The sequence below is a fragment of the Cetorhinus maximus genome, chromosome 16 (assembly GCF_964194155.1).
Source record: "Cetorhinus maximus chromosome 16, sCetMax3.hap1.1, whole genome shotgun sequence".
Lineage (NCBI taxonomy): Eukaryota > Metazoa > Chordata > Chondrichthyes > Lamniformes > Cetorhinidae > Cetorhinus > Cetorhinus maximus.
Genome location: NC_135894.1, coordinates 81,639,448 through 81,653,536, shown reverse-complemented (window position 1 = coordinate 81,653,536; position 14,089 = coordinate 81,639,448). Strand labels below are relative to the sequence as shown.

Here is a 14,089-nt window from a genome sequence, read left to right as displayed (position 1 = left end):
TCCCCATCCCACTCCCCCTAATGCCCACTTCTGCTTATATGAGATTATTTAATTTAGAACAGGCAAGAGATTAACTGAGAGACTTTCTCGGTTTGTGTGTCTCAGATCCACACCATGTGGTGTATTTAGCCGCTGCACCATCTGACCAGCTGATATCTTCTAAATGCTAAATTCCGTCTACTGTGGTGTATTGTGAATTCAGTAAAAAAAAAAGATCTTCAACAACTGGCAAATAACACTCAGCAGGTCAGGCACTTTACAGCCTTCTGGATTCAACATAAGAGTTCAGTAATTTCCAATCACAGCTATTTCCCCCACTTTTCCAACCAACAGGTGACAATTCTGTTGTTCACAGAATCACAGTTGCTATTTACACCTCCTCCACACCCTCCTTTTGTTTGTTTTTACTTGCCCCATCGCCATCTGCTCTGCACCATTATCCCCTGTCATTTAATCTCTCCTGTCTTTGACTCTTTATCACCCTTTATTTCTTTCCTCCCCCTCTTTCATTGCCTCAACACTTGCTTGAAGCCTGATACATCTCCACTTTTTTTAAGGTTCTGAAACATTAACTCTTGTTTCTTTCTCCACAGATGCTGCATAACCTGCCAAACACTTCTAGCATTTGCTGCTGTTCTTTCCTATTTCCAGTATCCAATGTATTTTGCTTCGGTGGGCAAATAATTACTGTTACACCCTGCAGTAAGTTTTACAATGTAACTTGATAAATGGAAATCAGAAACTCTGATAAACAATACTCTTGGCAGTCTTCTCCTTTCCCATGCATACACAGCTAATGGATGATAAGTGACCTGCTTGATGCGGCACAACTTCTCCAATGGTCCATGCTTCATAATCCCTCTTTACACTTTGCAGCACGTTTTCAGCTTTCTCTTTATCCACCACGAGCACAGCTCCAAGTCCACAGTTAAAGGTGCGAACCATCTCCTCTTCAGAAAGGGCACCATGTGTTTGTAACCACGAAAAGATTTCAGGAATCTTCCAACATGATGCATCTTTTAAATGGCAATAGGAGTAGATTTGTAAGTATCGAAGAATAATTTGTAGTTCTGCAGAGTTCACACAATTTGTTACTGATCCCCTTTATCAATGCCTTATTATTTACATTGTTATGGCTTAAGGGCAATTACATTATAAAGGTTTAATGGCAATTACATTGTTAAACAAGTGATGGGTATTTGAACACCTGTAAATGGGGATAGCTGGGACACTGGGGTGTTGGAGTAGTGTTGACTGTGAACTAAGTCAATGAACTCTTTCTAGAAAAGAAAGCAGCCGTGTCTTAGTTTTAACTTCACCAACCAGCAAGGATCCAATTAACACTCTTCCCCCACTAGATGAATGTACTCTATCAGCAACTGATGTATTTAGAAGAAAAAAGATTTGTGGTCATTTCAAACAAAAGATTTGTTTTTATTCATTCATGGAATGTGGGCATCCCTAGCTAGGCCAGCATTTATTGCCCATCCCTAGTTACCCTTCAGAAGGTGGTGGTGAGCTGCCTTCTTGAACCGCTGCAGTCCATGTGGTGTAGGTACACCCACAGTGCTGTTAAGGAGGGAGTTCCAAGATTTTGACCTAGCGACAGTGAGGGAATGGAGATATATTTCCAAGTCAGGATGGCGAGTGACTAGGAGGGGAACTTCCAGGTGGTGGTGTTCCCATGTGTCTGCTGCCCTTGTCCTTCTAGATGGTAGCGGTCCTGGGTTTGGAAGATGCTGTCAGAGGAGCCTTGGTGAGTTCCTGCAGTGCACCTTGTAGACGATACACACTGCTGCCACTGTGCATAAGTGGTGGAGGGAGGGAATGTTTGTTAATGACCCTTACATCACTTTAGTGATTATCGAGGGTAGACTGATGGGGTGGTAATTAGCCAGGTTGGAGTTGTCCTGCTTTTTGTGTACAGAACATATCTGGGCAATTTTGCACATTTCTGGTTAGATGCCAGTGTTGTAGCTGTACTGGAACAGCTTGGCTATGGGTGTGGCAAGTTCTGGAGCACAAGTCTTCAGCACTATTGCCAGAATATTATCAGGGCCATAGCCTTTGTAGTATTCAATGCCTTCACCCATTTCTTGATATCATGTGGAGTGAATCGAATCGGGTAAAGACTGGCATCTGTGTTGCTGGGGAGTTCCGGAGGAGGCCGAGATGGATCATCCACTCGGCACTTCTGGCTGAAGGTTTTGGAAAGATTTCTCAATATTTAAGAGTATTGATTGTAAAGCATCACAGATTGTGGGTTTTTCCACTGGACTGGGTTAGAATACAATCTCTGAAACTGAAGCTCAAATCCAACTGCAAGAGACTGGCTCAGGCCATCCAATCCAACTCCTGGTGGGCATGAAACTACAGTACAAGACTGGCAGTCATAAAAAGTAAGAGGAGCTGGCGTGGGATACAAAAAAAATGTCATATTAGTCCAATACTATTCTGACATTTATGTAGTTCAGAAGAAATGATATCCTACTTTTTAATTAATTCTTTCGTGGGATGCAAGTGCAGCTGGCAATGCCCGAATTTTTCTCATCCCTAATTACTCTCGAGAAGGTGGTGGTAAGCTGCCTTCTTGAAGCCCTGGTTCAGGTGCACCCACAGTCCACCTGGTTTAAGTACACCTGCAGTGCTGTTACTTGTTAGATGTTCAATGAGGTAGGCACGTTAGAATATGTCAAGATTGGAATCTGAATCTGTTCCACCCCAATGGGAATTCAACATGCTATTAGAGAAAATGACCCTAATTTACTATTAGCAAAGATTGTTAATTTTTTTTCTTAATCTCCTCCCTTTCACTGTTAATTTTGGCATCAACAGCACAGGGAACATACATAGGAAATTACAAATTAGGAGCAGGAATAGGCCATTTGGCCCTTTGAGCCTAAACCAGCATTCAATAAGAACATGGCTGATCTGATTGTGGCTTCAACTCCACATTCTTCCTAACCCCGATAATCGTTGACCCCCCCTTGTTAGTCAAGAATCTATCGACCTCTGCCTTAAAAAAATTAATTTACCCTGGCTCCACCAGTCTCCCGGGAAGAGTTCCAAAGATTCAAGACCCTCTTCTCACCCCTGTCTTAAATATTTAAATAATATACTTCTTTTCTATTCTTCCTGCCAAAGTGGACAAGTTCACATTTTCCCACATTATACTTCATCTGCCAAATTTTTGCCCACTCACTTAACCTATCTATATCCCTTCACAGGCTCCTTTTGTCCTCTTCACAACTTACTTTCCTACCTACCTTTATGTCATCAAATTTAACAACCATACATTCAGTCCCTTCATCCAAATCATTGATAAAATTGTAAATAGCTGAGGCCCCAGCGCTGATCCCTGTGACACTCCATTCGTCACATCTTGCAAACCCGAAAAAGACCCATTTATGCCTACTCTCCTTTTCCTATTAGTCAACCAATCCTCTATCCATGCTAATATGTTACCCCCTGCACCATGAGCTCTTATTTTCTGTAGTAACCTTTGGTGTGGCACCTTGGCAAATGCGTTCTTGAAATCTAAGTACAGCACATTTACAGGTTTCCCCTTTATCCACATTGTTTGTTACATCCTCAATGAACTCCAATAAATTAGGTATTTTAATTGGAAAGAAAGGTTATTCAAAGGACATGTAAAAACATAAGGTAGAGAATTGGGATTGAAAAGAATGCTGCCATGGCTAACGAAAAAGGCACACAAATCGGTGGGGTGAATAGACTCTACTCTGTAGCATTCTATAGTATATGAAACAAGCTCTCACCTAATGTAACAGCAAACTTTTCAGGAAGAACTCTGGGAATGTTTTCTAGCAGTCCACCTCCAGTGATGTGAGCAAAAGCCTTCACATGTCCCAGATGCAGAATTGGCAACAAGGCCTTAGCATAAATTCTGGTGGGTGCAAGCAGCACCTCTCCTACAAAGAAGTTAAAAGAAGATCCTTACATTCCATTGTCAAATGCCACAAAGGGGGCTCAGTCACCTGTACTTTTAAGGTTGTCACTTTTGTTTCCTGGCGTGAAGACGTAAGAACTGGCTATAAAACTCAAATTTAAAGTAGCTGAATTTTGGGAGCCATCGATTGCTAACCAATTAAAAGAAAGAAAAGGCATGCTTGTTAACGCAGGGTTAACTTTACATTCTAAAGGAGATATCCCAAAGACTTCTGATATTAGAGAACAACAAAATAATCTGCAGCAAGTACATTTCAAGTCAAGGGAAATAGTTAAAAAGTACTTAATGGGCAGAATTTTACGGAGATCCAGCGGGCGCGTGCCCGACCCAACCTTGCCTGAAATCGTGCGAGAAAACATCAGGCGCGTGTCCCAACGTCATCCCGCTGTCACACCATATTGCAATCGGCGGGCAATTGTAGGAGTTGGAAGCTTGCCTGCCGCAATTAAGCCCATTAAGGAGGCAATTAATAGAGATTTTACGCAGCCCGTGAGCTTTTACAGTTGATGCATGCCTGGTGGCCTTCACGCTTTTGCTTCATACTCGATCCAGGGCAGGATAAAATATCCGGGATGAAATAAAATAAAAGGTGTTTAAGGGTTGAGATGTTATGAGTTCTGCTGTCGGTTGCTTGAATTTGCATTACAGAGAGGGTTTGTGGCATTCTTTCATGCAAATTTTATTAGAACAATACTGCAGCTCCCTGAGGCAGCTCCACAGCAGTTGTCAGCCTTCAGGGAGCTCATTGGAAACGCCTGCCCGCACCCTCACTTCTCTCAACGCCTGCCCTCTTCCCAGCACACCCCCGCCCCGGCAGTGCTGAGCCTTTTTTTCCCTCAGCGCGCATTTCTCGCTGGCTGCCAGTTAATTGTCCAACCAACGTAAATTCGCATTTCTGATGTGATAGTGGCCAGAAGCACATATCGCGTCTGCTCCTGGGCCCGCTGATCACGCACATAAGTTTTATTTTTAAAAATTGATATTTCAAGTCCAATAGATAAGAGCACAAGAAATAGGAGCTGGAGCAGGCACATGGCCCCTCAAGTCTACTCTGCCATTCGACAAGATCATGGCTGATCTCTGACCTCAATTCCACTATCCTGCCTGATCCCCATATCCTTTGATTCCCCAGAGTTCAAAAATCTAACTAAGCCTTGAATATACTCAACCACTGAGCATCCAGGGCCCTCTATAAATTAAAAATAAAACATCTGCTAAGAAGCTTGATGCACAAATGGAAGTCGCAATGTGGAAATATAAACACTATAGGATACTGACCATTGAATATGTTCCTTAATTTCTGGATATGGGTCATAACCCAATTAGTGACTTGATCGAGGGTTACTGCCATGCGCCAGCCTCAATTTTCTGCTTATTTCTAAACAGCAATATTGGTTTACCTTTCAAAAAGGGGCACATCCAGTGTGGGAGAACTGCAGGGCCCTGCTAAAGGCCATAACATAGGCTCACAAGGAAAAACATTGGCCTCCTGCCTATATAAAGAGTTTCTTGGATATAAAACGATTAAGTCAGGCTCTAGGTGTAGATAGCTTGTTATGAGGGCCTCATAATCCACATTTCAGCTTGAACCTTACCGAGTGTTTGTGAACCATAGCTGGACGGTGCTGGCGAGGAACACTGTAAAGAGGACTTCCCCAAAATTGTTCGAACAAGGCTAAAGCCATTACTATGGAGACCAGATGATGCAATGCCAATGACGGTGTCACCTGCAGAGATGTGCTCCAGCTGTGGCAGCATCTGTTCACGTTCCACTGCCCCCACTGCAAAACCAGCCAGATCATACTGTCCCGGGGAATACATGCCTGGCATTTCAGCAGTCTCTCCTCCTAAAAAAAGAACAGGTAGAAGAGGGAATAAAACAATCTGTGCTAAAATAGTCATAATAGTGTCAAGAGAATGCAGCAGCACCACACTGGAAGAAAATAACTGTCTGCCAAATAGGTTGGACACGGTGGATGGGGAGAGCATGTTTCCACTTGTAGGGGAATCTAAAACTAGGAGCCATTAATACAAGATGGTTCCCAATAAATCTAATAGGGAAATAAGGAGAAATTTCATTTACTCAGAAACCGGTTCAGTTGTGGAACTTACTATAACAGGAAATGGTTGAGACATATAGCTTAGCTGTTTTCAACAGGAAACGCAACAGGTTTTCTGACAGAAAAATACAGTATGCTGAAAGGTGGAGATGAGCTAGACAGAATGGAAGGAGACTGGTTTGGAGTATAAACACCAGCAGAGTTAGTTAGTTGAGCCTAATGCCCTGTTTCCATGCTGAATATTCTACATAATATGTTCTAGGAAGCTTCACAGGTACATTGTCAAACACTGAGCCACATAAGGTAATACTAGGTCAAGTGACAAAAAGCCTGATTTAAAGAGGTAGGAGTCTGATTAAGGTACGCCCTGAGGAGAGCAAGAGGTAGACAGATGGAGAAGTTTAGGGATGGAATTCAATTTTTAACAGTAATTTCACAGCACAAAAAAAAAATTCAACTTTTTTCCCTTCCTCTCCTGAAAATACTGGCTCATGCTGATCCATGCGTACCTCACCAATGTGAGCCTATACTGCAAATTTTAGAAGGATATTTAACCATTGAGGCATCATAACTAGGTCTATTTCTGCCCATGCCCATTTACTTTCCAGCAGAGGTCACTGGATAACAATGAAAGAAGAGAATCCCCAGCTGGTTCTTCCCCTCTCTAGGTCAGCGTTACTCAAGTCGAGTGTCATATTCCCACTTCCAAACCACTCAATATCAACTAACTTAGCAAAAGATCAAGGACTCAAACCCAGGGCATCCTGGTCTCTATGGCTCATTATCACATTTGACAGCGCATTCGGTAAACGAACCACTGAAAATTTTATGAAGTAGATTTAATTCTACCAGTCTAGAATTTTCCTCTCCCCTTTTAATGGGCAGAGAATCGTCAAACAATTGGCTCTGAGGTCCATAATACTCTTAAGCTGACACTTGGATGGTGCAGAACAGTGACTTAAGAAACTCTTATTTTCAACGCTGTTCAGAAGTGTAACAGGGCTGACACCGTAAATTGATGTATGTAGTATTGTGGGTATCACCACCAATGTCCAATTTAAAGATCCCGAAGTTATTTATGTTTTAAAGTCATAAATTGTTATTCTAATCTACTCCATGTCAGCTCTACAAGTTTATCCAGTGAGAAGATGAGGCACTCAAGCCAAATTCGACATTGAATTCTGCCCAATGTCTTCCCCCACCCCCACTAGCATGTTTGGCGGCGGAGGTTGGTCCATGTGATTGGGCAGGAGGAGACAGGGAGGAGATCCCACTGCCCTCCCACCTCCCTGTCAAGTCCAGAGCGGGAAGGCTCAGGTGTGGCCTTCTCACCCAGAGACCAATTGGGGCCCTTAGCCACCAGAGGGGGGCTGCCAATACTTGGACAGCTGCCGGCCTCTGATTGGCCAACAGCTCTCAGGGGTAGAATTTCAGCTCTACAGGGGGTTTCATTGAACAGGAGGCCCAGTGCTGCTCAAGTAAGTGCCTGATTGGCACACAACAGTGTCAGGTCTCCCAGAAAAAAAGCAATGCAGGATTCCCACCATTTCCCCAACACCCACATTAAATCCTGGCCATTCTGTGCCAAGTTTGTCAATTTCAGCCAGGATAATGATAATTGCTCAGACAGCTTAACAAGGTTCAATAAGATTTTCACTGGGAAGAGCTGGTAACTGTGGAATTATACCCCACACAAAAAAAATGACTTTGAGAAGAGGGGAAGACGTTAGCATGAAAAGTGTAGCACATAACGAAAAATGTTCTCCACTAATGCTTAGCAAATAAGGAAGGAAGCACCTACTCTAATCTAATCTCCCTACCCTTTCTCAGAATCCTGTAGCCAACTTGCACACAGCAAGGTCCCACAAACAGCGATGAGCTACTTGGCCAGTTCAGCTGTTTTAGCGAGTTAATTTGAGAGATAAACATTGGCCAATAATTCCTCCATTGTTCTTCAAATTGTGTCATGAGATTTTTTATGTCCATGTGAAAGGGCAGGCAGAACCTGGTTTAACATCATTGGAAAGTGCAAGAGTCCCTCAGTACTGCACTGAGGTGCCAGTCTGGATCATGTGTTCAAGACTCTGAAGTGTTACTTGAACCCACAATCTTCTTATGCCCAAGGTAACTTTGCTACTGCTGAACAAAGGTGGCCACTTTATCATTTCATAATTCTGTTACATCCACTGACCCCTAAATATACCCCTGCAATCAGTTCACTTACTTGCCCCAGTTCATTAACCAAATCAGATCTAATACTTGGGCTTCCTTCATTGGAACTGTATCGCATTGACTTAGAAAATAGTTCTGAGTGTATGCTTATTTTTACCAGCATCATTGGAAATAGTATTAGTGCCACAGTAACGCCTTACCTAACAGCGCACATCCAGCCATCTTGCAAGCCTCTGCAATACCAGCAATCACAGTCTGTGCCACATCCACATCCAGTTTACCACAGGAAAAGTAGTCGAGAAAGAAAAGTGGCTCTGCCCCTTGTGCCAGGATATCGTTTACGCACATTGCTACCAGGTCTTGACCCAACGTGTCATGTTTATTGCACATCTGGGCAATCTGTCCACAGTCAAAACAGGGTTGGAATAGAATGGAATAAAAAAGAAAATGAAGATTAATAACACTATAGTACATGCATGTTATAATTTTATTCCAATTATAGTTAAAGTACATGCAAATGACACCTTAAGTTTGGTTCCAACTCCATCAGTTCCAGAGACTAGGATTGGATCAGTGTATCCAGCTAACTTTAGGTCAAAGGTACCTGCAAATCCTCCAAGTTCAGCATTACAGCCTGGGAATTAGAAAGAAACTATTTCTTAGAATCAGGGAGATTACATCACAGAAGAAGACCATTCAGCCCACTGAGCCTGTGCAATGCTAGTTCCACATTCAATTTTGTTTTGTCAGAGTAATTAATTGTGCTTATCTAATTCCATTGTAAATGCTCAGAGTAACTCGGCTTCAATAGTCACTTGCATTAATACATTCTACATTCCAGTCATTCTTTGCACTGTGAAAATTTCTTCTAACCTCCCCCTTTATGATTTTAGTACTCAGTCTGAGTTTCTGTTCCTGTGTTACCCAATTCACTGATCTCTGGAAATAATCTTTGACTGTTTACTCTCTAAAACGGTTTCATAACTTGAAACCCTGCTGTTAGATTCCTCCTATAAAGTTCACTGAACCTTCACCCCCATAACCTCCACTGAATACACCCCTTGATCTTCCAAATCTTTCAATATAACTATATTCACTCATCTCCCAATATTATCCTAGTGAATTTACCTCACACTACCCTCCCATGGCTCCAATATCCTTTCCACAGTGGATTGTCCAAAACTACTCACAGTATTCCAACTGCAGCCCAATCAAAGACTTGTACAAATTCATCACCACCTCCTTACAGAATGTAATATTGTACTGGAATCCTATAAAAGTCCCTTTCCTTGAAGTGCAGGCAATTAAATCCATATAAAAATATTCATTTCCCCAATAATGTTATTTTCTCCTCAGAATCTATTCCCCAACTAACTCTCAAATGGGCCACTGTGAAATGCCTCCCAACTTGTAATGATATGTTAGGCTTATCAAATACAATTCCTATTGCAGGATTTTACAATGATGCTCGACTCAATTAGAATGGATACCTGCCTACCTGGTCTGGAGGTAGCTGCCGCCAGTGGTTTGATTGAATGGACCAAAGCATTACCAGCTGCAATATCAACTCCACTGTCCTTGTAAGTCAGTCCTCTACAGGGAGGGAGTGGCGAGGAGAAAGACACAAGTTCAGCAGACAGAAAAGTAAAGGGTATAAATCATTTCAAACTACAATTCAAGTTCATCTCTAAAGCTCTTTAAAATCTTGTGTCAAGCATTTTTCAAATTTATTATGGAAACAAATTGCATTCACTAACACGTTGGGCTCTGGATGAGATGAGCTGTTTGGTGGGCTGACCAGCATTTCATATATAACAGCTGCAGCAGCCAACGGCACATTTAAAAATAAAATCACAAGTTTGAACTTACAACTTCAATGATGCGAAATGAGCCAATGTTTGCTGAGAGAGAACAAACTTTTGGATTTGGTGTTCGGCTAGAGAGCATGTGGTGTAGGTACACCCACAGTGCTGTTAGGAAGGGAGTATGTGGGAGCTGAGCACAACAACAGATAGCTTAGACTTTTAAAAATACATTTGCTCATGTAGCAGAGCACAGTGCCTCCTAACCCCATGTTGAGCTATAACTCACGTGCTAAGAAAAGATTTATTTGCATTTAAAGACAAACCTGGACTGTTTGATGAATGTAATGGCTCGATGTGCAATGTCCTTTCTGTAAACAGCATCTTGGAACTGAACAGTTTCTACCCCTTTATTGGCTTCTTTCACTGCCCTGATCAGGTCTTTGCTGACAGCAGTTACTGTAAGTACTCGACCACCATTCGTCACAACCTTCCCATCCTTCAGTGCAGTTCCTGCATGGAACACTTGTAGGCCCATGTCCTTCGCAAGTGACAAACCTGCAAAATAAAGTCCTTTTAGCTCAAAGAAGTAAAATACTGCTCATCAACAGCTGTTCTTCTCCACAAGCTGTAAATATTCCACCCTACATACTCTCCTGGCATCCTCATGCTGAAATGAAGGCTCAAAATTAGAATTTCTCACTTCCATCCCAGTCTTGCCTCCGCCTACAGCCTGTAGACTTTTACTTCTCCTCATCACAACAATATTTTTTCTTTCCTTCCACTTCTCTTGAAAGCAATAGCTGTTTACTGGGGTGCTCCTATATCTGACCCAAATGGCTATTCTTTATGTCTCACTCGAGAGACCAAGGGTTGCATTTTACACGCTCTCACCGTGGGCGGGGCAGGGGGAGGCACATAAAATAGGGCAGGTGCCCACCCCACTACCTTCCCGTCCACCCCATATTTTAAGGGGGGGGGGGTGCGTTGGGAATGGGCAGGCCTGCCATTTTTAATTAAACAATTAGAAGTCAACTGAGCTTGTTAACAAGCCAACTGACCCTGATATTACACTGCCCCCACCATAAAACAGGGGGCATGTGCAGTCAGGCAGGGGTGGGCAGGTCACCTTTTAAAAAACATTTTCAAAAGGCGGGAAGTGGGGGGGTGGGGGGGGGGGGTTGTTCACGATCTTTGGTAGGGTGGGGGGGGAAACCCTTTGCGCATCGGGTGGGTGGGGGAAGCCCCCCCCTAAGACAGAGCCCCCTTCTTCCTATCCACCTGCCCTATGAAACACATCACCCCCCCAGTCCCCCTCCCTAACTGCCCAAACCGTCCCTGCCCAAGACCCTGGACTTTCCTAGCTCTGCAATCCATGGGCCTTCTCCTTGATCCTTCTTGCAGTCCTGGCAGTGTCCACTAATGTGCTCTTGGCGCTGCCGAGACTGCTGGAGCTGCTGGCCAATCCAATTGGCTGGTTGCTCCCGAGGGCGGGACTTCCTCCCCAGTGAGGGACAAAAGTTCCACGCTGCCCCAGTTCAGCCCGTCTGCAGTGCATTATGGCGGGTCAGCTCCATGCTGACTTTGCTTCCAGAGAGGCGATCTGTCTTACCCATCGTAATATTCTGTCCCAAATGTCAGTAAGCTATCTGATCAAGGGATAACACAAACCTGCCTAATGTTGATATACCTCACTTGCAGCAGATTACTGGGTAGTGCTCAGGGATAGGACCCCTAGACAATTTTGGTCTTATTAATTGAGGAGCATGGAGGTCAATAGCAGGAGCCAAGATCAGCACAAGACCAGAAACTTTCCAGATCTGTATGGCTTACATCCGCTGCTGGCTGAAATGTTTATTCAGTGATTAGCTGAACCATCACCAAGGCTGTGGCATGAATAATGCTAACTTGGACAAAGTCCATTGGGCACCCGTGGAACTATAGCCCCGATAATAGTCAAAAACCCGAGTCATTTCCATCCCATATTATTAAGAGACATATCCATGTAATTTTAGCTGTTACAAAGAACTGCAACTTCATTAAAGTAGCAAGCAACGTTTCACCAGCCCTAACACGGCTTTTCTGCACAGTAGATTCTACCTGTGATCACGTGGCCCTTTGGGTAGCTGCCTGGGTATCCACCACTGGCCATAACCACTGTCACAGCTGCACTGCTTTCCAGCCAAGATGGCATGGCTCTAGAAAGTTTGCCATCCACAGTTGCTTGTACAACTTCATATAAATCACTGTTTAATAAGGGAAGAATGACCTGAAAAACAGCCAAGGATCAATGTGAGGTTTCTCAGCTTAAAAAGAGAAATAATCAATATGTATAATGAAGTCAAATTACATAACATGGGTCCTTGCTTTAATACACATCGAAGCACACACCTCAGACAGGCTAGAAGACTACAGTCATACTACCTGACATTCTGGATCACCAAAGCGACAATTAAACTCCAACACTTTAGGTCCATCTTGGGTTAGCATCAGCCCAGCATATAGTACTCCTGTGAAGAAAGGGAGAAAAATGTGGTTTGCTTCATACAGATCCCTCTCATTCCAACAGTATAGGTATTTCAATGCCTAATCACCTCACGACTTCAGTTTTGAAATCTTCATGACACAAGTGTAAGTAGTGATTAAAGAACTGAGCTGTGCTGTAATGTTTGTACGTTATGAAGAACAAATAGAAATATCTTGCTATTGAAGTAAAGCCACCTAAACATAGCAAAAGGTTATAGATATATAGGATGCAGAAGAAGGTGGTCGTAGGTCCAGTTCCATAATCACTATTTTGCCACACTTGTTTTCACTTATCCTGAAATCCATCCATGCTAAGAGCATCCAGAACTGAAGTAATTAAAATAAATGTTAGCAACATACACTTTTATCTTGAAGGTGCTAGGTTATAGTGCATGAGTTAATGTCAGCGTCAGTCTTGATTGTGGGTGCTGCTTGACAATGGAGTGTATTACTGCTGAGTCCATCCCTGCCCCCGAACACACTCCATCAGCTTCCCAGTGGGAGGCACCAGGCTGTAATGGGGAGCAGGCACTTTTACTGATTTTCTCCTACCTAACTCAGAGTGCTGCACCCAACCGCAGTACCTGAGGCACTGTCCGAGTTGGGATCAGCTAACTCAACGCAGAAGTAAAATGAGCTCAGATCCCTCTGGCTCAAAGAGAGGTGCCTTTACTCACTGTTCCGGTAGGAGCACTTAGTTCACTCAGAGTTTGAGGTTCCAACCCACTCCAGTTTTAACAACGCTGGCCTACAAAATAAAGCAACACTCACCAACATAAGGGGTTCCTTCTTGTCTCATGCCATCAATTGTTTTCTGAAGAATGTTTTCCTTGATCCTTTGAAGAAGATTTTTGGAAACCTAAAAAGCCATAACCAAAAGAAAAGAAGATCTAACCCAGGCTGAAAATAGTTGGCAACTGGTAATCATCTGATTAATGAATCAGGTGCAAACCCTTAAAGTCCCACAGCCAGTACCAGAAAAATAATTTCCTAGATGTCAGTCTATTTGAATTATTTTAATGAATACATTTAATGCTGCAGTGACATTGACACTTGCAGGAGTAGAACAATTCACATTCATGTATCGTGTATCCAAACTGGCTGGGATGCCAGAAATTGGTTAACTAAGCTTTCAACTGCCTCCTGTGTCAGAGAGAGATTGCAATTGCTCACTTTCACAACCCAATTAAGATTGGTGGCAAATAAGAGCTTGTTTGAAGAAGAAAGATTTGCATTTATACAGCACTTTTCATGACCAGCGGACATCTTAACGCCTGTTACAGCCAATGAAATAATTTTGAATTGTAGTCACTATTGTAATGTAGGAAATGCGGCAGTTAAATTGCCCACAGCAAGCTTCCACAAACAGCAAAGTAATAATGACCAGACCATTTGCATTTTGTGATACTGATTGTGGGACAACTGTTGGCCAGAATACCAGGGATAAATCCCCTGTTCTTCTTCAAAGTAGTGCCATGAGATCTACCTGAGACATCTACCTGGGGCCTTGGTTTAATAACTCATTCGAAAGATGGCACCTCCAACAGTGCAGCACTCCC

General features: G+C 43.0%; 1 protein-coding gene across 2 annotated transcripts in view; it reads right to left on the bottom strand.

Annotated features, from left to right (window-relative positions):
- Positions 1-14,089, bottom strand: part of gart (phosphoribosylglycinamide formyltransferase) — a 50,201-nt gene that overhangs the window by 12,644 nt on the left and 23,468 nt on the right. For both annotated transcript variants that reach the window (XM_078560208.1, XM_078560210.1), the window contains exons 8-17: positions 13,302-13,389; positions 12,429-12,514; positions 12,105-12,273; positions 10,331-10,562; positions 9,701-9,795; positions 8,727-8,836; positions 8,403-8,601; positions 5,566-5,817; positions 3,780-3,932; positions 813-1,016 (exon numbers count right to left, since the gene is read on the bottom strand). In XM_078560208.1, coding sequence (XP_078416334.1) covers positions 813-1,016; positions 3,780-3,932; positions 5,566-5,817; positions 8,403-8,601; positions 8,727-8,836; positions 9,701-9,795; positions 10,331-10,562; positions 12,105-12,273; positions 12,429-12,514; positions 13,302-13,389 — 1,588 coding nt within the window. The remainder of the gene's footprint in view (positions 1-812; positions 1,017-3,779; positions 3,933-5,565; positions 5,818-8,402; positions 8,602-8,726; positions 8,837-9,700; positions 9,796-10,330; positions 10,563-12,104; positions 12,274-12,428; positions 12,515-13,301; positions 13,390-14,089) is intronic.